This window comes from Hippoglossus stenolepis, chromosome 13, assembly GCF_022539355.2.
Source record: "Hippoglossus stenolepis isolate QCI-W04-F060 chromosome 13, HSTE1.2, whole genome shotgun sequence".
NCBI classification, from domain to species: domain Eukaryota; kingdom Metazoa; phylum Chordata; class Actinopteri; order Pleuronectiformes; family Pleuronectidae; genus Hippoglossus; species Hippoglossus stenolepis.
The window spans coordinates 20,177,488-20,201,938 of record NC_061495.1 but is presented as its reverse complement, the minus strand read 5'-3'; the positions used below and the strand labels follow the sequence as shown (position 1 = coordinate 20,201,938).

Here is a 24,451-nt window from a genome sequence, read left to right as displayed (position 1 = left end):
AAGCAAATTTTCTGTCTGGGCAAAATTTTGTTCTCATCGTTACATAATAAACATAATTACATAATTTCCACTCTGTTCAATAACTAGTTATTAAATTCCTTGTATTGCTACTTCTATTCATATATTCAGTGCTTGTATTATGTACTTAATCATATTTAAAAACATGCTTTGCCAACAGGGTATATTTTGGTCACAATGAATTTAAAAAGGAAAACGTATGCTGCATGAAGACAAAAGTGCATTCCCTCAGATCAGTCGAATCACGTGTACCGTGTTGTATAAATATAAGCAGGGCTCCCGGCTCCATTTATTAGTTGCTCCGGTATGCATACACAAACACAAACATATGCAATGGGAATACAATGTTGATTACAACCTAAACCGACAGGGTGTTAGCACACAAAAGCCCTCTGTTGGATAGGGGCTCATTTCTGTAATTGAAAGAGGGCTGTAGTTGGAAAGGAAATAAATATGCATCCAGCCACCTACACATATTTCACATTCGATACAATGAGGCTTTATCAGCAGCATGAAGCACTGTTCCTCTTCTGTTGTACAGAAGCACAGTAAATATGTATTTATTGGAGTAAGATTATGGAGAGAGAGAGCCTTACACTAACAAATTCAAAGAGGTGGAATTCAATTATGGCCCCACAGAGAACAGAATATTTGTCCAGTGTGGTTTTGCATTATGTGAGGGAAGGTAAATCTGTGAGCCAACGTATGGACGGACAATATTTTAAGCGATGGCTGTGTGCTTAATGCCATAAACTGCTGACTCATGAAGGCAGATGGCACCGGTCAGGGCACACCAGGAGCAGATGTGACCTCGACACTTATTGGGACATGATGTGCAGTCATCCAATTCAAAACCCGGCTGCTGCTCCCAATCCCTGAAACACGGCCACAAGTAACACAGTGCACTCACATACAGAGGATCTCAAAACTATCATGTCTAGGGAAATCTAGTAAACATTAGATAAAGTGCTTTGTTTTAGGATATTCTATCCAAATGATTTTTGTTGTTAGATGTCATGGCAACTTTGCATGGGTTCTGTAATTTGACAAAAAAAACCAAGCCTGAAGAAAATCAAAACCAAATACACAATATGGAGAAAACAATATCGTGAGAAACTCCCATCCTTCCTTCGTTTGCAAATTTTTCTTCAAATGTTAAACCACCTACTTGAATTTTCATGGGTCACTTGACAAAAAATAGCATTCACTTTTTACATCTCTTTAAAGTAATTAACCATGAAATGTACCAAACATTTTCTGGTTCCAGCTTCTCAAATGTGAGTTTTTGCTGCCTTTCTGAGTTTGTAAATGGAAGATCTGCTGGTATTTTAAAACCAACCAATCCCAAAGACAACATCTATGATTGGGAAAATCTGTCGGGATATGATTCTTCATACAAGATTGATTAATCAAAAGTTAAAATAACCAGAAGTTGACACCTGAACAAACAGTAGTGATGCCCTGATGGTCATTTTCTGTTATTGATCCAGTTCTGCCAATACTCAAAAATAGCATTTGTAAATATACAGCTATTCCTTACCTATATAAACTGGATCAGAGCTTTTATGTAATAGTCTCGGTGGAAGTATGTGCTCTCTAGTTGGTTCATTTTTCAACACTATTTACTTTTATATGAAACTACTTCACAGACAGCTGCAAACTTATTGGCACTGTGCTTGTGAAACAAAGACATGTTCATGTTCAAATGTCTCTTACTAGATATATTGAACTACAATGGATGTTCTAATATAATGTTAATAACTGACCTGAGATGTGCAGTGCTGAGATCAAATATCACCAGGTAATGTTAAATGGAATGTTTGGAATGAATACATGGGCCACATGCTCGGGTACGGGCAAATAGTTCACCCTCTTAGTCATTTGATCATACGTGCAGAGTATTTCTGACTCAGATGAAAAAGACTGCAACCCATTATGTTTCTGAAGTTCTGAGATTGTGAATAGACCAATGACAAAGCAGCGCTTTTCAGTCACATAACAAATGGAAGTTAGGCTTAGTCACTCACTAACGTTCAGTCCAGAAAGAACAAAAGCCATAAAAGGCCAGTCTACCGGATGAACACAACTGCTGAGAACTCGTCTGTAGGGCAACGTCAGTTGATGAGTCAGTGCCGAAGCGCAAAAGCCCCAATGTTTGAGTAAGCATGGCTGGTGTAGTACGACGGTACCGTATGAGTGGAGGCGGAGCAGGACGAGGAGGCTGATAAGAAACTACAAGGTGCTGAGAACAGATGAGGTGAGGAGAAGAAAAGCAACAGTAGAGTAGATGCCAAGAAAAACCTTTGTGATTACAAATTGTTATGAGACAAGACTTGTTTGTCAGAATGAGAAACTTGCAGAATTTCTCTTTGAGGTCACAGGACTTTACAACTTCAGTTTGTAGCAATTAAAGTCAGATGCTGCTCGATTTACTGAATGAACTGTCTCTTGTTCTATTCATCATGACTTGTTGATCATGATGTGGTTGAGTTAAATTATAATTTTATCAGCTCTCTGGTCTTTGATGGCTTTAGTCATTATAGCGATCAGAACTGAAAACAGTGTAAAAGAAGTCTGACTGAGCAAAAAACGCAGGCAGACCATCAGGCTTGATACAGATCTCCATGTTAGTGAAAGTTCTTTGGAGAAGAAATTATCGGTAAACAGTAAAATCATAACAAACTGACGTACATTTGGTGCGCAACCAAAATGCAAAGAGGATGAACCTCTGCATCCCATTAAAATATTTCACTTCAAAACACAAATCTTCATACGTGCTATGATTGTTTATGATTTGTTCTACAATTCCCACTAAACCAGACCAGACTATGTTACTTAGCATGTTCTATGTCTTTTTTAAATTGTCAGGGGAATGTAAGCAAGGCAGCACAGCCCTTTCCTGTATGAGATCATCCATCCCTCTGGTGGATCCCAGTTGGCCAACACTGAGGTCTCTGTCATCTGTTCAAAGTGTGTCATTCTGGCCTCGGTGTCCCTCTTCCTTGGCAGGGCAGACCATTCTCACGCTGTGATGTGCGCTCCACTTTCTCTCCCTCTGTCCACCATGAGCTCTCGGCTGGGTCTTCCATTTGGAACTGACTATTTGAGATGGTGGAGAAATATGCCAAACAGCACAATGCTGTGCGCTATAGAGCCTGGCACCGGACCCATGTGTCCTGCGGTGATGAACCCGTCTCGCTCTAGCTCCCCTGGTAGGAATCTGGCCTGGTATAAATCTCTGCTTAACAGTAACACACACTCGCTAGCATGCTGAGGTTGTTGAGGAAGGAAGATGGAAATTATACCATATTCTCCCAGACAAAAAACAGCCACTGAGTCAAATAATAAACAGTAGAAAAGGACACATATCTTTGAAGACAAATGTGGACACTAACACTTCTGACAAGTTCTGAGTGTAGTTCCTTTTCTTTCTGTCCTCACAGTCGTCTCTCCCGGATAAGCTTGAGAAAGATTGTGAAAGCTGCAACGAGCTCTTGGTGTCAGAGGGGAGTTACTGCCTTCCTCACAGTTTCCTGTTTTATGATATATTCTTTCCTCTCTGGTAGGGACTACAGTTCATGCAGTTGAAGGGTTGACAGGTATGAGAAAAAAATGAAATAAAGTAAGTGGAACTAAACACCAGGAAGGGCAGGAATAACAACAAGCCAAAATCCGATCACGGGGAGCAAATGAAGCTGAGCTTAGAGAAAACAGTGCTTGCCGGTATCTTGGAAGAATCTAATGTTTGCTTAATGTAAGCACATTTGCAGTGTGGGCTGAAGATAGATCTGCTCCACAGAGACACATGACAGATGTATTATAGGGAAAAGAGGACATGGAGTACACGATTTAAAAAGACATGAAATCTTCAAACTGTTCGTTTCATCTGAGCAACAACTTGAAACCCATAATATTCAGGTAAACCTGCTTCAGCTAGGTATATATATATAACAGAGAATCAAGTAGGGCTGAAGCTAGTCAAGATTTCAATCACTAATACACTAATACACAATAGTTCAAGTTCAAGGTGACATCTTCGAATGTCTTGTTTTATCAATTTTCACATTAAACAACAAAACCAAACAAATGTACTAGTTTAGACGCTGTAACTCGAGATTGACATTTCTGCTTGAAAAAGTTACAACTCTTTCTATCATGTCAATTACCGATAGCATCAATGGCTGGTGAGATCTTTTTTTAAACACTTTATGAATTCTTGTGACGAAAAATCTGAAGTGGAATTTTTTTTGGGATGTTGAATGAAGAAAGATTTTGGTTGTAAAACCCATTTCGATTTCTCAAAGCAAAGTGTTCAAAGAAAAGAAAAGCATGACTGGTGCCAAAACTGTAAATGAACTGGCACAGCCCTGGCACTGACTACTAGATTAATTCACTAGTTATTTGAGCTTTATAACCCAATGATACTTACTTATGGAAGGAAAACAACCAAATTTAAAACAAATATACTAATAAAAACAAAAAAGTGAAACATCATTTATGCAAACTACAGGAAAAACTCTGCAATGAGCAAGCACCTAAGTTATCATTTATTTACCATTTAGAATAAAACAAACTAACCCTGGGGGAACATAAATGTATTTAAATGTGTAACACATTAGTCCCAAAGCGTCAATGGCTCCAATAATGTGTGTCCTCCTGTCAAATTGCCACTGTACAATAGAAACGGTGGAACAAGGCCATTTACAGCCTGCTGGAAAAGACTTCAGTTTTGGAGATGGATGGCAGCAGAGACATTCTCGGGAGGAGCAAATAGCTCTGTCTTTATAACGACTGTCAGAATATTCCTTGGACAAAAGAGTCCGTAATCTTGAAAAAGGCCGGGAGTCAATGGGTATGATGGAGCGAGAAGAGTTTTATTTCTTTTATTTAAAAAAAATTATCTCTTTACTTACCCACAGTTGACCCAGGCAATGGTCCCTTGGCCTTTTACAGTCTGGGCCACATCTGACAGCAGTTTCAGGTGGGAGTCTCCTGATGTAGCTGCAGACACAGAGAATAAACCGTGATCAGACCTGTTACCAGAACTCTTCAATAGCTCAGGACAGCCCACAGCCTGGAGACACAGAGGACACTGTCATGTCAAACACAGAGATGTGGATTTGAGTTTCAGTGGAGCTCAGTGTCTTACTAAAGCTCTGAGTGATGAAGAAAGAGATCACTGCGTGTGGGTTAGAGGGGGTGATGGAAGAGCGTTTTCTAATACCTTTCACTGGATGGGTTCAGAGAGGGGGGTTAAGTTACATCAGCTTTCAACATCTCACAATAGTGTGACTAAGCAGGAGATGGGAGGATTAAATTCTCTGCCACTGCTGAAGCACACCAACTTTCCAGCTAAAGGGTGAAGCACAGACGGTACATTTTGGCGAACTATAGCTCGAATCTCCTGCCTGCTGCTTGGTACCATATTGTAAAGCATGAGGAACATCGAGCTCAGTCAAGGACGACGTGGAAAGTTCGAGACCACTGGGGATTTGCACTATTTACCTTGTCGGAGAGGAAATTTGGCTGAGCTAAGCAGTTTGCTTTCTGCGTTAGGAAAGAAGAGAAAGTGGTGTGTGATAAACTACATCGGCTACAACAACAACTCACAGTAATATTACTGGCTCTGATCAGATAGAGCAAGCAAAGTAGATTCCTTCGAGTAAAGTAAACACAGTGTAATATTATAGTCCTTGTGTAATACAATGAATCATTTTTATTCCCCCCCTATGAAACCAAATGTGTTTTATGAACTGCATGAAGAGACCTCTCGATGCTCCAGGCTATGGCTATATTTAGATTGGGGGCAGTGCCATGTCTCCCAAGGGTCCTGCTGTGCACCGGGTTAGAAAAAAAGCATTTGACAATTAAGTGTCACTTTATCACCATGCATCGAGCAGGAGGTGAGCAGGTACTAGCTGGTAGGTTTTCTAATAGGGCTTTTTCAAGGTTTGATGGGAAATATCACAAGGAAACTCAACAAGGACGTGACTGAAAGGGTCAGAGGCGGTTGATGGGTGAGGAACAGGGCAAAGTAGGGCTGGGCAATATGTCTGAAAATATGTCTTTTTTTTTTTTTGTACTTTAAGTTTTACGTCATTCATGTGTAAGAAACGTCATCAACGTGCCAACTCGCTCGGGATGAGCTCAATCGGACATTATCCAGAGTTTTTACTAGGGGGCTGGCAGGAGACACTCCAGAGAATGTCCATAGCAACTGACTCGCACATTTGCGTTCTCACAATCCGGATGATTTCAGGAAATTATCCAGAGTTCAGTGCATGTCTGAAAGCAGCTCAAGATAAAAAACGTCATATCATTCAATAGTTTAACATTACAATAAATGTCACATTATTATTTCTTTTAAAATGTTAAGACTGGTTCTTCCCCGGAGTGAAGGCTTTTAACTCGTCTTTCTTGACAGAGAATGACAAACACTTGTTCAAATCTTAACATTTTACAAAGGTACCAATGCATAAGAAATATATTGATATATTGAACTTTTGTCACTTTTCTACTGATGAAATTTACATTGGGATAATTCTTTTTATGGTCGCCCAGGCCAGGGGCAAGTCTCAGAGAATGAACGACATGTGGCTGGAAGCGGTCTGATATTTGGTTGGAGGATGTTAAACCAGCGTGGCAGAGGGAGCTGCATCTTTGGTGTCTTCAAAGAAGGAATGGCTGCAGCCAGTGATCAATCAGAGTTACTGCTCAGTACATAGAAGCCTTCTCCAGTGACCAACGGCTGACTGATATGGACAATGAATTATGAAACAAATAAATACGTTGCTGTGGGGTTCTGGGAGTCAACTGCTGCATATTAAAGGTTAGCAGGATCATTTTAAATGGGAAAATACAATTTTGTAATATCAAGCAGATCCTTCAACAAGCCTGCTGAGTACATTTGGAGAAAGATGCAAATGGAATATAAAAAAAATCAACTGGGGTACATTAGCGGGTTCCCTAATGGTCGGAAGAAAACACGATTTTTATAACTGTTTGAACCATAAAGTGTTTTAGTTTCTATTTAGCAGCTAATCTCTAATTTTACATTTTATTATAAATATTTCTCAGTTCATTACTGAGACAGACTACTGTGATCATCACTATAAAGCAGCCCACAGGCTACAAAGCATTATTGCCAAATGTATTTTAAAGCTAATGTGGTTGGATGTTTTTTAATTAATTATATCAGATTTGGGCAAAGAGCCACTGTTCCACTCTTATTTCTGAGCAATCAAAAGAATTCTAATTAATTCCGTGTTTTAATCATTCATAATGACTCACTCTGCAACATTTGAAGGAAATGGCATTTAAATGGCATCTTACATCTTTAAATTGATAGTTTCTCTAAATGAGGATTGTGGAGCAACACATTATGTCAAAAGGTTTCAGTCGTCATTATTATGTTTATCAACTCCTCTTGTCATAAATTATTTATTTTCTTAGATGGTGGGATGCAACTGTGTGTGTCTTTTCAAACACAGCTGTAGTGGTGACTGCTGCTATGAGTCAATCTGATTTCCACTCATCCTTTTTCTGATTATATTTGCCTGTAGTTAAGCACTTGTACATGATGCCAGCACCTTGTTCTATTGTAAATTAAGATTTGACTATAAAATAACTTATTCAAATATAGATGATTGGGGTACTTTTCTAATCATTTTCCTAATTACCACAGTCTGACAAGCATATCGTCTCTGAAACACTTCGGTCATTCGATAAAACACCACATACTATTCAGCTTTCCAGCCTTTCACAATGACCTCAGAGTTTTTGAGATAAGCAAGCATTTTTCATGATGCATTACTATAATTGTCTGACAGGACTGCGGTCCCTGTCTCCTCCCTTGACACAAACAATGGATTCTTCACAATAATCTTTTTTTGCCATATGTAGTGGCATCACATAATATATCCAACAGAATTGTTCTGTTACAAATATCATCCACTTTAACCAGGAGTATATTGTGATTGAATGTACAGACTGAATAAATCCCCAAGACTTACCTGTCTTTGTGTAAAGCACCAGAACGTTGGTTCTCGTCCTGAGGAGCTTCTTGAAGTCTTTGTGGTCGCTGACCTTCTCTATGAGAGGAGACACCTTCACCGCCTCCAGCACGGGCAGCAACCACACCTGGGGAAATAAACACAGGCCGCCATGAAATTTACTATTAATTCAAGCTCTTCAAAGGCCGGCCTGCTTCTATTTACTATAGCACGGCCGATAAGGGTGTTTTTGCGATGCAGATATGAATATTAGGGAGTTAAACAAGAAATGAGGCTCAATATTTTACAGTAAAACCATAAACTTTACTATAAATAAAAATAAAACGAATACAACCACATATATACAACTTGAATTAAGAAAATACACATGTTTTATGTAATTTTCTGGATTGCTTATTCTGTAAAATAAAAGCTTTCATACTGACACATATCAGCAAACAAACACCAATCTGTGAAAAGCTAACAGATTTTCTTTTTCATGGGCCATATAAACAATGAAAACAATTTTACAGGACTTACATAGAAAAATTAACCTCTCTGACCCTTAAGTATTAAAAATTACATCACACATAAATTCATTATAGATACAAAAAAGGAAAAATGGAAATATAACATCCAAAATAGAAAGGCTAACTTGCCAAATAGAACAAGAGAATGGGTATGTGTCTTCGTATTATCCAAATCACAGAGTAATACTGAGAGGAGTCAGATTATAATGGACATGCTGTACACCTCTAAAAACATGATCGGATGTTACTACTCAGCTGGTAGCCAAGCAATAGATGAATGAGCCTCAGAACTGACAGAGAAGCAGCTGATTCAATCAGGTAATGCGAGTGCATCTTCAGTGCTCTGCTTGATCTCCTGCTATGCTGCAATTAGATGAATGATTATCTGCTATTAGCCAACGAGCAAATTAACACATCTCATAAAGTTCAGAAAGTGGGTTGGATTTCATACCACTACAGTCACATTACTGCTGTTTCTAATTGCCATAAACTAAATCAACAGTTCTATCTTGACATTTACACTGAACTCAAAAGCTATTAGGAGCTGGAACACTAGATTCATATAAACACTGATTTCTTTTTACCTACTGTGCAACAAACAAGATAGCTTATTGTTTCCAATATCACCCTGGCTCAGTTGACTTTCCAAACACTGGTAGTTGTACAAATTGTGCGAAACACCCAATATGGGGAACAAAGCCTTTATAGAGAGGCTTGCACTTTAATCAAAGACGACTGAGAAAAAAAAGGCAGATTACACTCCAGCAACATGAAGTTAATTCCATGGATTCTAATCGTCTCTGTGCCCTCACCATTGATTAGAAAGCCTTTCCTTTCTGCCTACAGAGAACTAAATTAGACACCAAACATTGTCTGCTCGCTCAGCAGATCCTGCTTGATGAGTGATATCACATGGAATGAAAACAAACACCTGTCGGGCTCATTTTCTCATTTTAATTCCCAAGTGCCTTCTCTTCTGTGGCGAATCTGATGGGAATCTTAAGACACTGCACGTTGCACATCAGTAAATTTCAAGATTATACAAGAAAAGCCAGAGGGTTTAGAAAAGAATGAACAGACAACTGAAGTGCTCAGTAATGTCCTCTATGTATTTAAGGTGAATCTAAAGGTAAATCAAAGTATTATTCGTATTGAGTGGGGGTGTTGATCTTTGTTTACATTGTCACTTGAATTCAGTACATGATTATGATTAGGTTGATGTGACAATGACACAAGCTGTGTCAGGATCTGTTTAGGACTCATGGGAGCTGCAATGCGAAGGGTGGGCTAATTAGAAGCTGGCAAGATGACAGTTGTCTGCATAGGTGAGCATTCAGTGATTATGGGAGCGAGGAGCTGGAGGCAAAATGAAATGGATCTGAAAGTAGATGGCAGGCTGTCGTAATGTGATAGGCTACTTGATGGCCTACTAGACTCATTAAGGTGATGAAAACTGCAGAGCATCCTTTCTTAATCACTTTCTCACCAAGTAGTGAAACAATTATTGTCTTTATGTTACAAATTATGACAAACTAAAGCGGCAATATGTCCCAGATGGTATATAAAACTGACGAGGGAAGTAGAAACACGTTTGTGCTGCAGTATCTTACAATACACAAAAGTGACGAGATGCGTCACAGAGCTGAAACTTTCAAGTAACAACTAGTTCCAGTATCTTCTGTAAAAGATGACTGAGAGGAATGTGGCTTACTAATCCACAGACATTACAAAAGGAATTTAGCAGTGTTTAAAATCTGTCAAAACATAAAAACAATATCAGAAGTACAGAAGTATAATCCACTTGACTACAACTGTCCCCTCCATGTTTCAATGTTACAAAGGATTGTGATTTTTCAAATAAATCAATAAATACTGTGTATTCTTCTTGTAGTGCAACATATAGATATTTCAACATTTTTGTGACCGTGGCTCCATAATGACTGAATCTGTCATGCATACAGCTGCCATCTCCTGCAAAGGTTACAAATTTTACAGAGCTACTTAAAAAAAATCCTTCTTTGGTGGCATTTACCTCATGATTGGAGAGTGTTAGTCTAATTTAGTTCAAAACAGATTAATGATCTAGTTGTAAAAATGGTGATTTGCATTGTAAATTGCTGTTTTTGCACAAATCCTGCCTGTGGAGAGACAGTAGGTCTTTTTCACAGCCGACACTTTGAGTTGTCACAGTAGGAAAGATCCAGGTGTTCCTCATAACATTAACAGAGCTTCTGTTCTATTCAAGACTGCCTCTAACTCATTTGATTCTTTACACCTGCTGTGCTTTTCCTGCTGTAACACGTCAAAATGTCCTCTGTGAAAAAGCTCTTTAGTCTTAATAGTGGTTTAAACAGTCAATCATGGGCCACGTAAAGTATGAATCTGAAAATAACTGCGGATAATTACTCAATTCGAAGTAGAGAATAAAATGTACAGACTGACACCAGACAGACTAAAAAGATGGATGAAGCCTTTTCCCACTATCCAGAACATAAGCCAAAATATCCCGAATATAGATGCTGCCATCTTGGCCCAATGACGAAATTTCATTTGGAGCCAGTCTGGATAAAGTCTGAGCTGTCAATCATGACGTTTCGCTTTGTTTTTATAAATTCAAAAAAAAAAAACGGAACTGTAAAGCACTTTGAGTGGTCATCAAGACTGGAAAAGTGCTATATAAATACAGACCATTTACATCAGTGTGATAAGAACTACCTACAGCAACCATCGTTGAGAAAATGTGTAGTTTGACATTTTACTTAGGCCTATGTCCCATCCACTAACATGGAGAGACAATGAAATAATGCTAAGTCTTTTTAGGTCATCTTTCTGTATCAGATGTACAGTTACAGAAATAATTACTTTGCTGACAGTTTCCCCCACAATGCATTGTAAGAGACGAGCACATTCAGAAGCAGCATTACTGCACTGCTGGCTATTTAAGCTGCAGTTTTAGCACAATGATGCACAGGCAGCTACAGTAAAATAGAAAACATGAATGCAGCAGAGAAGTGTTATGCAGTTACATAATGTGTAAAAAAAATGTAACTGATAATAAAAGTGGCTGTGATGAGAAGCCGATTCCTTTTCATGGTGTCTGAATTATCTGTTGAGTGCTGGTGCTCTCTTCCTTTCAAGGGCTGCTTGTCTTCTACAATAAATGGCCCATTTCTTTAACTAGAACTGCAAATGATAAATGCAAGCAGTGATAAACTACAGCACACAACTCCATATTTATCAGATCACAGCAGTCTTAATCAAAACTCTTGTTTCGTTATCTCTCAATAGTTCAGTTCACATGCAGTTTCATCACATAGGAACTATCCTCTCGTAGGAAGGGAGGAAAGTTTAAAAGTTTAAAAAACTAGCATTCTATCTTTTAAAGAAAGTGGCACTCCTTTAAGGAATGTTTGTGGCAACTGATAAATATCTGGTCAGAACCTCACATTTAGTGCTGTTAATAGGTTGCAGCTCTGCTGCCTCACTGTATTTTGTTTCACTAAAAGCTCTTTGAATTAATGAAACCTGCACAATAGATCAAATGGGAATGGTGGGTGCACGGTGGATTCAGTGCAAGAATAAAATTGCCTATCCCTGAATTGGTCTATTCCTAAGTTAGCTGATGAAAAAGTCTCATGTCTTTTCAACCCCATATACACCTGGTATCACAATGTGTTTAGGGTGATTGGACAGCTATCAGCTTGACCACATGCACCTGACACGTTGAGGATGGATTGGGACCCGATCGAGGCAAAGCACCTCTGGAGGTGATCAGGGGGCACTTTAGGATTTGAAGTGCTTTATAAATACAGCCCATTGATTAAGTCAAACATGGAAATGCAATTCACATACAACAACTACAAGTGTGAAAAAGCTTAATCATGCACGATTGGTCCAAACCATCAAGGTAGAGGCAGATGGGCAGCTAACAGCCATAAAAATACGAACCAGTCCTCAACTATGGACTTCATTCAAGACAATCGTGGATTGCATGATGACGAGACAAATCTTTTTCTTTTTTTTTTTAGGAATGACGATGTGATATGAGCTGGTCAGAGCGATTGGATCTCCTTCGGATCAGACACATACCATTCGTGTATAATAATACGTGTATGATCGAGTTAAAGATCTAGATACAATGTGGAGATGAGATATATTTTAAATCCAGGTGGTAGCCGGTGGTGATAATGTTTCTCTGGATTCAGGGAAAGAGAGTTTTGTGTCCTCTGGCAGTCATCATGAAGCTGAGATCAGCATTGTGATTCCACAATCCCAAGGATTTCATTCTACAACAGAGCAAGTAAAACATGATGCCACTGTCTTACATGGATATCAAGCCTTAAGAACTAAAATGGACAATCCAGCAAAACATTAAAAAATCTGATGGTCGGGTAATTTGTTATGAAGTTGACTAGAAAAATACCTGTCTGCGAAGTGTCATTTATCAACTTACTCTGTTAGCGTTTGTATATTGTTCCACCTTCTGGTCTCCTTGATGCATCAAGTCTACATTAAAATCTGTGTTTTAATTCTCCTTTCACCAGCTACCAGAAAACTTCCATAACACTAGGAACCATCCATCACTTTTCACTGTGGCATGTATGCTAATTTGGTAGTTATTGCCCAAAACACACATGAAGCCCTTGAATTTAAGGACCTCACAAGAATATCCCTGAAGACTTTCACAGTACAATCTTGGATGATGGCTGAAACACATACATGCAGATTTATGCACAGTAATCGTGGAATTTGAATTTATAACAACTGATCCTTATTATCATGACTGAGAGGGATTTAAGTTCGATCAATATTGGCTTATGACTGAAAATTCATCATGTTCTCTCCTTATATTTCTCAACTTATTGTTTAGTTCACAAAGTCAAAAACAATGACAAAATGCCCTAAGAATTTTACAGAGCCCAAAGTGATGTCCTGAACTGAACATGGTTCAGTTAGATGTGATGCAGATTACAGAGAGAGAATGCTTCAGTTTATTCGTCGCTAAAGCCAGTTGACTTGTGAACAACATATCTAAGTCATTGAAGTATGCTTCCTGTCTCAGCTGGCAGGTGACTGATACAGAGAAACCCTGATAACACCAAACAATCACTGAGGCATGTAGCCCAACAGCTCTGAAAGCTTTCTTCAATCCGACATCACTGTGAGAGGCATTATAATGGTGCTGCATTTGTACCTTCCCAACATTGTCTTGCCCCAGTATCACTGCAGCCTCAACACACTCTGCAGGGAGACAGCCTCATCGGAGCAAAGCAGATCAATGGAGATGAGACCCAACGAAAGCAGCATGATTTGGTGAAAAACGCGCAAACACATTTTCCACACAGTTACACAGGTAGTGGGTTCCATCAGGAATATTAAATGAGAAAGGTGAATAAAGCAGAAAGAAGGAACTGAATCGCTGTCTCAGGAGCAATTCTATCATTCAACATGGTGATTTGAGTCAAGAGAAATAATTCTTCTTCTTTATCAATTCGATTTAGTGGCAAAATTGACCAAAATTGTACATCAATTGAATAAACTCGGAGAAGATATCCTTATTGTTCAACAAGGTCAAGAATAAATACCAACATTCTTTGAAAATATCACTGTCAAAAAACAGGAAAAAATATGTTTATTATTTCAACACAAAACCAAATACTGAGGACGACATACAATTGAAGAGCAACACAATATACAGCTTTTAAAGTTACTCAACATAATATCAACACCTCTTAAACAAAAGCCGCACATTAACTTTAAGGTTGGGTTCACAGCAGGGATAGTTTTATCTCCGGTGGTTTTAATTAGTGGTTTTAATTACCTTACCTTATTTTCTGTGAGGGCGTGACAATCTGCTTCCTTGTCACACAGGCACACACAGGCCTAGTATACATGCATGTGGTATTTTTTAAAGGTGTGCTAGTATGGACAGAGATTACTTCAAAGCTAAATTGCTCACTGGGAAGGCGATTGTTTTCAATGTAAAATTCCACTTTAAAAACTAGAATGTATTAGCATAAATGTAGCCTAAAATGTCTATTATGAGCCAATACAAACAAGCAGATGCTAATATATTTGCCCAACAATAAAGGCCAGAGTAAAGTAAAAATGACACTGAAAGGTACACAGTGTTGCAACACTGCCCAAAACCTGTGCTCCGCTCAAATACCAAAAGAGCTGCCAGCTCTTCTAGCTGGCAGTCACAATCAGTCTACGGCTCAAATGTCAACTGACATACAAAATGTGACCGCTCAACAAAATCCATTCTCATAATGGTAATCAACCTGAATCTCTTTCATCATTAATCAAACCAAAACCTTTGCACTTGATATCTATGTTAAACTGGCATTTTGTGATTACTCAGGGCATGAAAAACCCAGACACAATGCTCTGAGTAAATGCCATTGGTGCTTTAAACATCGACAGTACATACTTTTATCAGCCATAAAACTATGTCCTGTCACGCAGCTGTTAAAGTATGGCGCTTACTAAGCAGCAGGTGCCCAGCCCCTGCCCGCGAGCCCATACCCTCCATCTGCTGTGACAAATCTGCTTAATAAATGGCATCCAGTTCTAGGGGCAGTACTGAATCAGCACAAACCGCAGTGTTTGTCAAGCACTTGCCTTGAGTTTCCTCTGACTAATGAGCCGGTCAGGTGTGTGTTGGCGTGTGCGGACTGGCTGGTTGTAAAGGAAGCTACGCGGCATCCGGTAACACACACAGGGCGCTGATTTAGAGGCTACTTAGCTCTCAAATGAGCAGAGGAGCAATCAATTAGCAGCTTTAGCAACTATCACATTTCAGCTATCAGCCATGGAAGTCAGGGTAGAGGCAGAGTTTATACGAACACACTGTCAAGCTGCTGTGGTGGGATGATGCGGATGTTGAAACGAAAATTTGACCAAAATGTGACCACAGAAAATGAGTATCAGAAAAGTGTCATGTCAAGAGAGTTGACATTCAATGTTAAGTCAGTTTTGTTACCTCATTAAACCGGATGTATACTCCTTAAAAGCCATAATTCTGCTGATTATTGAATGAATTCTTTTAAACACGTTAGGATGAATGACTTTCTGTGCCATTTGATGGTAATCCTGAGTCTTAAGATTGGCCTACTTTAGCTCAGATACTGCATTTCTTGGAGCTCAGTGGTTCACAGGTAACCCGCACACTAAATGTCACTGAAAGCAGATAGGGTCACACATATTGATTAATCTGGACATAATTGACTTGGAGATACTATTCCAGTCATGTGCAAGTGAACTAAATAGTATTGTATGTGTGCGTCTGTGAAGGGAGTTTGGGTTATATTGCTTTGACAGTCAGGCCTCTATCACCCAAATCAGATCACCCATGTTTGTGCCATGTATGAACCAGTGGTGGATGATAAGGACAAAATTCAGTCACATCATAATAGCAATATCAATATGTAATGATTTGGGCAGCAGCTAATAATTATTTTCCTTCATTGGTTAATCTGTGGGATGTTTGTTTTTTTCAATTAGTCCGTTTAATATTTGGTCTATAAAAGTTCCAAACACAATATACAAATAACCAATGGAATTTACATATGAGAACATTTTCATAACACACATACTGTGCAGTCATCGTGTATTATGACAGTGATGTCTTTGTAGTCCTACACATTAGTTTTGAGTATGAGGACAAACACCATCTGCAAACTTTAATTAAGGTGGACATAATCGGTGAACAGTGTAGGACCCTTTATACATAATCTCTTCTAATTTTATGATAATGCAGCCGAGCAATGAACCTGAACATATAAACAAGGCAACCAAGCGTGGGTTGGAGACAGCCATTAACGGTGAAGGCTTAACAATCAAATAAGGGGGATTACATATCCTACACCATGCACTGTCTGCTGTGCATGTAAACACCATTAACATTAAAGTTCAGAGTGAGCACCCTTTACCTCGTAGTCAGAATTTTATTTCAGATGCAATGAGCTGTGGAGCAGTGCCAAAATCAAACAGTAGCACTGTCCAAATGGTAATGGCTCCACTGTAGGTAAACACCAGAGCACCACCCTTGTTTGCTAAGACTACAGCCATCAGGAAGTAGAGCCGGAACAAGCCTGCATCAGTATTTAACACGGCAGACGGTGAATGAATGTTCATGGTCATAACTGAAAATAAAACAAATACAACAGAATATATAGAGAATTAAGTAAATAAACACGTTTTTTTAAACCAAATTTGTATACATGAATATAGAAGACGAGAAATTTCCACACACCAGTTGAGGTAACACCAGGTAACATGACGAGCAGTTTAACTGCTTTGTGTGCTACTGGATGCCTAATTTCCCCTCTGGATCAATAAAGTATCTATGTATCCACATCCTTGTATCTATCCATCGTTGTCTCTATCTATCTATCTATCTATATTGTATCTATCATTGTCTCTATCTATCTATCTATGCTATTTATTTTGTCTCTATCATATCTATTGTTGTATCTATCATTGTCTCTATCTATCTATTGTTGTATCTATCATTGTCTCTATCTATCTATTGTTGTATCTACCAGTCGTATCTATCTATCAATCTGTCTGTCTATCCATCCATACATCTTTGTATCTATCTATCTATCAATCATTGTATCTATCATTGTATCTATCTATAGTTCTTCCTGAGGACATTACAGTTTCCACTCAAGCCACAAACTTTTCACCTTTCATTTTCTTTTACAAACACTTGACTGAACACATGAGTTTCTGGGTGCTGCTGAGATAATAATAACAACAACAACAACCAGAGTAAAAGCTGAATACTCTTATAGAAAGCAGGGAGGGAGTAAACGGGTCTTTCAGTGTAAAGGTGAGTCGGTTCGTCGGGTCTGGTTCTCCCGTGTTGACCGTCTGCACTCTACGGTTCGTTACGCTCTCAGACACAGGGGAGGGAGCCCCCGTGCACAGGCGACCATTGACGAGAGAACCCTCCGCTCCGAGTGAGCCCTCACACGGATAAACCCCTTCCGATGTGCCCGCTGTCCACCCACGGTACGAGCAACTGGTTGTACCCGAAACCCTAAGTTCAAACCAGGGCTGTCAACTTCACCTCCAGCGCGCGGGGGGTGAGGGTGGGGGGGGAAGAGACTGTGGAAGGAGCCGCGGTGGCTCCACTCCCAGCTTCCCGCACTCCTGGAGCTCTCTACCGGACACAAACTGCCTCCGCTCCGGGAGGGACTGTCACCGAGAGCCCGCTGCGGTTTTCACACGACACACGGAGGGAAACATTCATGTCACTCACCAGCAGCACCAGCGTGAACATTCTCGCCTCCTTCCTCCGTCTCCCGCAGCGGGTCCAAGAGGCCATGATGCCGTTGCCACGTCTGGATACGCAGGCGCACTCGGATTCCCTCTCAAGGCGCACGGCACTCTGGGAAATGTAGTCGAGGGAATAGGCAGTTACCGGGGAGGGCTCGGCTGTTGCACCTGGCGCCTCCACCCTCCCCCCTCCCCTCCTCCATGCTATCAGGGCGGTAACGTGTCAGCACTGAGGCCTACATGATTCTGTTCTATCAGCATAATGCACACAGTTAATTACACTACAGGGTAATTAGTAAATTGGCTTGTGATTGAATGGCTCTTAATTAGCTCTTCATCAATTACTTTTAGGTTCCTCTGGAATACTTGCTTTGATTATGGCAGTAAAATGTGCTCCTCAGCGGTTGATTCATGCACTGCTTGGGCCAATATGTATATTCATTTGTTTAACCCTTTGTTTTATATGAAGTATAAAAACCCGAAAAATAAAAACCATCAATAATTTTTTTATGGTCGAACATATTCCCCCGTGTATAGACGTAAATAAAGTCCACAATAAAAGGTTTGTATTTGAAAAAGGAAATGTAATATAATAGAGTGTATGGACTATTTACAGTTATTAACTCTATTTTATTATTCAGTTTGCAACCATGTTTAGTAGCAGCCTGCCAGTTAAAAAGAAATAAAACGGCATAAATTAGTGGTTTTCCCGACTCAACATAGGTTTGAGTTGATAATTTGGTTTAGTTTATATTGTTTTTAATAATATACACCTTTCTCTATGGGCAAGGAGAAGCACTACCCAATTACTTTTCACAAACCCTGATATTCCATCTGTGAAATGTGTACATTATATTTTCCGTGATTTAATTTTAATTTTAATTTTTCATATTTATTCTATTTGATACTTTCACATGTTCTCTTGTCTACTGCGTGTACTGTAAAAAGGGAATTTCCCCAGCGTAGGATCAAGTACATCTTATCTTATCTTATATCCAGTTTAGTTTATTTCACGCAACATAAATACCTGAATGAAATCTAAAAGTATGTCGGCTGTGGTTAAAACCAGTACTGGCTTATATACAAACCTCAAACAAAGGATAAACCAAAGATAAACATCAGGATCTCTAACCCCCATTTTAATAACCTCCGATCACTGATAGGAATAGAAGAGATGTGTTGTGCCATTTTAAAAGCCTGCAGCTGCTTACGAGTGGCGTTTGGTAGTTTTTCTTATCATTTACACACCTCTTTAAATCATATATGTTATCGTGGTCAGTATATTAGAGTAACAAGGGTTTTAAGTAGATGGTTCAGATTCCCAATCAAGTTCAACACTATATGAAAGGCAGGTTTAATGAAATAAAAATGTTTGCTCAGTCTAAACCTGGCTGACAGAATAGAATAAATTGGAATGTACTCTTTATTTAACCATGAAGATCCCATTAAGATACACTATCTCTTCTGTCTGTGAGTCCTGGTCGAGATGGGCAGCAATGAAGTAAACAAGTTTAAAATATAAATACAAGCAGGGACAAATAACACACTAAAAAAAAACCTGCATGCCTGTGACCCAGAGTAAGCATCAGATGGACTTCATGTGTGAACTGTCTGAGTTTCATTGTTTTCTTTGGACGAACCAGGAAAGCAAAAGGGAAATGAAATTCGTATTTATACCCATTGGAGTTACATTGCCAGGTTACCCCTCACACTGGCACACAGCAGGCACTGGTGAGTCCCAGACAACACAACAACATGTGGGGCAAATCCTTCCCAGCAGCCCCGGTGTCTCTCCCTCAGGTCCAGGCTGCGATTCAGCCCCAGACACGTCCTGCTTCTCGTCGAGGACGCGACACTCCTCCACCTCTCCGGGGGTGTCCATGAGCACTTCCTCCACATTGCGCCTGCAAAAAAAAAAATCGGACCCCGTCTTCTTCCTCCTCCTCCTCTCTCCCCCCTGCCGCCCCCCTCCTCAGCCGTGTGGTATCGCCCGACCATCCAGCAGAGAGGCAGAAAGAGAGAGAGAGCGCAGTGTTTGGCTGCAGGTCGCCCGGAGAGGGACGCGCACAGCGGCTGAGGAACACAACACTAGACCCGTGTCTCTTACTAGTCTGGTTCTCTGCTCGTCTCCACCTTGCTTTGTCACCAACTTGGGGAATACTATCATCATCCAAGGTAAAAGGAAATGTCACTTTTGTTCATTCTTTTCTTAGGTAAAATACCTGAAATGACTGATACAAAGCACTTTTTCAGGTGGTTTGCGCACCAGTTCTCTGCCTGAATATCGCTTCTAATTCGCGTATAGAGGCGAAATCGATGTTGCTTGAGTTTGCATTGAGGTGCTGGATTTTTTTTTTACAGTGGAGATAAAATCAACACAATATCCATTTTTTTTATCATGTGGAGTGACCTCCTTAGATTAAACAACACCCTCCATCACTAATGGATTGGCTATACCCGGGAGCTTTATTCAGCCGTGCTGTGGGGTCCGTTTTTCTCTGGACCAGTATTCACAGTGCTGCGTTTGAGTAATGGGGCCGTTTCGAATCCAAATATCAAATACTTTCCCGTCTTTTCGTCCACTTTGTCTTTCCCACCGTTTCTGGTGAGCTGCTGTGTCCGTCGATGCAGCGTGTGTTTTTCAGAGCAGTCGGGCTCTTTATGCCGCGGCCAGTTTTACTTTCCACTCACGTTTCATCCCAGGATCAGAGGAGCATTTGTGGGGCTGCTGGAGCTGCCTGTGCCTGCCACATTAGTGCCGTCACAAACTTACTTTGTGCTGCTCGCGGACCTCCTGTATTCCTCCTGGTTTTCACATGTAAACTTCCAAGATAAACCTCTCTCGGGAGAAAATGAGGATTAACTGTTTCCATCGTGCGTTCCAAATGCATTTTCTCTCTCAAATCGACTATTTTTAAACGTGGTAATCTAATTTAGACCCCAGAACATGTGATCTCAAACTGATCACCATGCAGTCCCCTTTTCAACTTTCGCTGGTGAACTTCGTTGACTGGCTGCAGACCGCCAACAATGACCTCATCCCTTATTAATTCCTAATTAACAGGCTTTTTACGCGCGCAATGAGCAGCTTTTTACGCGCAACATTCACACATTCTAAGAGCCTCGTATTCGGTGCAGCTCGCAGCAAACACTGGTGCGACTAATTCTGCGTGAAAGCACACAAAATTCAGCTCAGAAAGTCATTATTCATGAGCTTGTCACTTGGACGAATTGCTTCTCCATTTCTCTCCCCCACCGCCTCGTGCAGACGCTGTTTCATTTTTAATTCAAGAGAGGGATAAGTGTCCGGCAGAAACTGAGGGATGTGGCACAAAGAAATGCAGTATTCTAAAATAAAGTGGGACATTTATCTCCTGCGCGCATTTAAGTTGATTGTTCTGAGGAGCTTTGTTGGAGCAGGTGGCGGTGGTGGTGGGCTGTGACGCTGCAGAGCACCAGAGGGCAGTGTTGAGCAGCCCGTTACAGCTGTGGTAAACACCTTGCCAGGTGAAGCTTGGACTATCTCCACAGGTGGACGCGCACACGCACACACACACACACACACGTATTTGCAGACCAGATTGTTTGTGCGCTGGAGCAAAAGGTGCAGCACTCATCCAAGCCTGGACAAATTACAACATCTAGGGACAGTGCTTTAATGGATTATTGCTCGTATAATTTTTTTTCTCCCTTTGCTTTGGCTGATTAAATGTCAAGCACTCTGAACAACGCTTTCATTTGCAGCCGGTTTACAGCTTTCAGAGATATTTTGTGCATCAAGCTCTAATTTTCCAAGGCTTAAAATATCACATTCGTTCGGTTAAATTCATCAAACTTATTCACTCGAAAAGCTATTTTCCACCAACACCAACAACCAACATGGGACTTTTTGAGCCTTTTTTAAAGAGCTGTGCTGTTTTTCATCTCCAACTTTTTTTTTTGTTGAGCCTCAGTTGTTCAGTATCTTTTTAGCGGCGTCAATGAAGAACACTGTTATTCATCAACATACAAATGGCTCTCACACATAACCGAGGATGGCTGCTTTGAGGTTTTGGGAAATGTGTCGGGTGAAATAAGACGTTTGTGTTTCTGTTCAGCTTTTTTTTCAACTGCTTTGCGTGGACAGACAAATACTGTGGCTCTGAAACCATTTGGTAACTCTAATTAATGATCTAATAGACAAAGATTCATCAGCTTATTAGTTTGCTACAGTATTTCCCTCTCAGTGGACAACATGGCACAGATTCCTAATCCATATCTCAACAACTTAATTCTCTTCATCAGGAATTAAAAATAGAAGTTGGCACCGCTCTTGTTTTCACTTTGTTCATTAATCAGCACATGTGAAAGTCCCATATCTCCCCCCATCTTTTGATTGATATTCATATATTCTCACAGGTTTTGTCCGGCCCGCATGCTTGTCTTATGGATGATTAACGCTTTTGTTGTTTGAAGAGCAGTTTTTAGTATCGTGGGTCACTCCTTTCAAATGGAAAACTGGTTTTCATCTTTGATGAACTTATGAGGGCTCTTGACAGGTCCTGGCAGGGGGAACCAGTCCAGTCCAGCAGAGTGAAAGAGATCCAGCACAAGAGATTCACTCCCCCACCCCCAACTCCTCTCACACCGCCTCGCCTCTATGTTCACTTTCTCCTCCGCTCTGTTTCTCTTTCTCTGCTTGATGTCTTTGTAGTTACAGTGTGTGAAAGTGTTTTGTTTTTGGTTATACTGTACGTAAGGGTCTGTATCGTCGTGGCATCTGATGTCGACATGAATAATTCATTTTCATTAACGAATATGATAGGTGCGGAGTAGATGAGCTGACAGCCTCTTCATCAAAGTATTAATGATGCATATTTTAAACCGAGCCATGCGGATTACTTCTGTCGTCGGCATCATTTGAGAGGGGACAAACGCATATAAAAGTTTAATGTCTGCAGGAACTTGATCTGTCCTCTCTCCTCTGACCAAGATTACCTCTCTAAGAAAGAAAGGGAGGATAGTCTGACCTCCATGACCGTGTATCTGTCTAAAGAGATAACAGAGGGATACAGATAACAAGAAGACTCAGTCCGGTCTGCGGTCACACCCTTCACATATCTGCTGGTCTATAAAAATAAGTTTGAAGGAAAAATAATCCATCGACAGACTGTTTTGTCATTTCAAGGGAAAACTTCCCCTAATCGGAGGTGGGAACTGTTACAGCTTTGTTTGGTTTTTAATGCGTGTCAAAAAAAGAATTTCAGGACTTCTGACGGAGCTCATCTCAACCACACTCGCAGAGTAAAATCTCCACGTTTCTTTTTTTAAATTCCTAACATGAGTGCAACCACCACAAAGATGCATTTCCACACTTTAAAACCCGGTAAGGATGCTCTAAGACCATGCTGCGAGGCAGCGAGTGGCCAGCTGAGACGTGCTCTGCCTACTGCTGGTCTTGATTTTGCTCCTTTTTTTTTTTCCACAAAGCCTGAGCTTGGTATGTGAGAGTGAAGCAGAGAGATTTCAGACTTTTAAAGTGGCCTTCTTGAGCAGGATTCACATGGTAATTAGGTCAGGGGACACTGAGGGAAAACAAAGCTGTGTGCATGCAACGAGAGCAGCAAACATACTGCGTTTTCCTCAAGATGTTTCGAGGCGGAGAAGAGACTGGCAGAGATGCTTCTCTTTATATTCTGAAAACAGAGACTGTTACTCTCTGTTATGTAAATACGATGCCAGATTTGAAATCACAGCTTCAGGCACTGTGACTTGTGGCGGCACAGCCTTCACCTCAATATTCACTGTGGTCTTTATACTTTGAATACAAAGCTGCGCTGCCTTGTCACCTGAATGTGACATAAATGCTGCCACTTTCCAGTTGAACGCTCTCTGGCGCCTGATTGAGGTCCTGTTGACATGAAATCTTTCTATTTGAAGACTCGTGCAGAAACGTGCACATTTTGGCTGAGGCTCTTCTTCTTTAATAGGCTAATGTGAGCGTTCTGTGGCCAAATCTACTGTCAGCAGCAACAAACTGCAGCTTGACAGATGCACTGTGCTTCAGTTGAGCAGCACCCCGATGAGAATCCGCCTTCAGCAGAGAGAGGCCAGCGGTCTGTGTGGTGCAGTCTCAGCCGGTGGGTCGAAATGAATAATTCCACCATGTCTGTCTGGGTCCCTTCAGCCTCCCAGGATCTCATTGTTTCCAAATGCAGAGTGCACTTGGCGTGGCCTTCGCCCGCAGTGTCTGCCTGTTCGTAACCTGGTCTCTCTCTCTCTCTTTCTCTGCCTTGACACACAACCTCGCCTTCGTTGAAATCGGATTCGGCTGCAGCTCGGCCTGAAACCCTGCTAATTAATGCTTGATGCAACTCAACAGTCTCAATTTGTCTCTGAAACTTTTATCATCATTGTTTTTCTTGTCTTGTAATTACTGTGCCAGGTATTTAACTAATAAATTAGGTGAATCATTTATAATTTATCATTGGACCTTCTCTCTGTTTTATATACATTGCATAAATAGAATTTCTTTAGGTGTCACCTTCAGCTTTAGGAAGTTATGATGGACAATAATCTTTTTATTTTTTGTTATTTTATGAAGTGATTTTATATATAAAAAGATATTAAACATATTAATCGATA

General features: G+C 40.4%; 2 protein-coding genes across 4 annotated transcripts in view; one reads left to right on the top strand and one right to left on the bottom strand.

Moving 5' to 3' along the window:
• pdia5 (protein disulfide isomerase family A, member 5) overlaps nt 1–17,943 on the bottom strand; it is a 52,694-nt gene extending 34,751 nt beyond the window's left edge. Inside the window, exons 1-3 of the mRNA XM_035175080.2 lie at nt 17,811–17,943; nt 8,031–8,157; nt 4,932–5,019 (exon numbers count right to left, since the gene is read on the bottom strand). Of these exons, the coding sequence (XP_035030971.2) occupies nt 4,932–5,019; nt 8,031–8,157; nt 17,811–17,876 (281 nt within the window). The 5' untranslated portion in view covers nt 17,877–17,943. The remainder of the gene's footprint in view (nt 1–4,931; nt 5,020–8,030; nt 8,158–17,810) is intronic.
• Nucleotides 17,944–19,596: 1,653 nt separating this feature from the next.
• The window catches only part of sema5ba (sema domain, seven thrombospondin repeats (type 1 and type 1-like), transmembrane domain (TM) and short cytoplasmic domain, (semaphorin) 5Ba), a 161,564-nt gene continuing 156,709 nt past the window's right edge, over nt 19,597–24,451 (top strand). The window contains exon 1 of one of the 3 annotated variants that reach the window (XM_035174135.2): nt 19,597–20,002. The gene's annotated coding sequence lies outside the window, so the exon portion shown is untranslated. The remainder of the gene's footprint in view (nt 20,003–24,451) is intronic. The other 2 variants (XM_035174133.2, XM_035174136.2) reach the window with 2 other exon arrangements.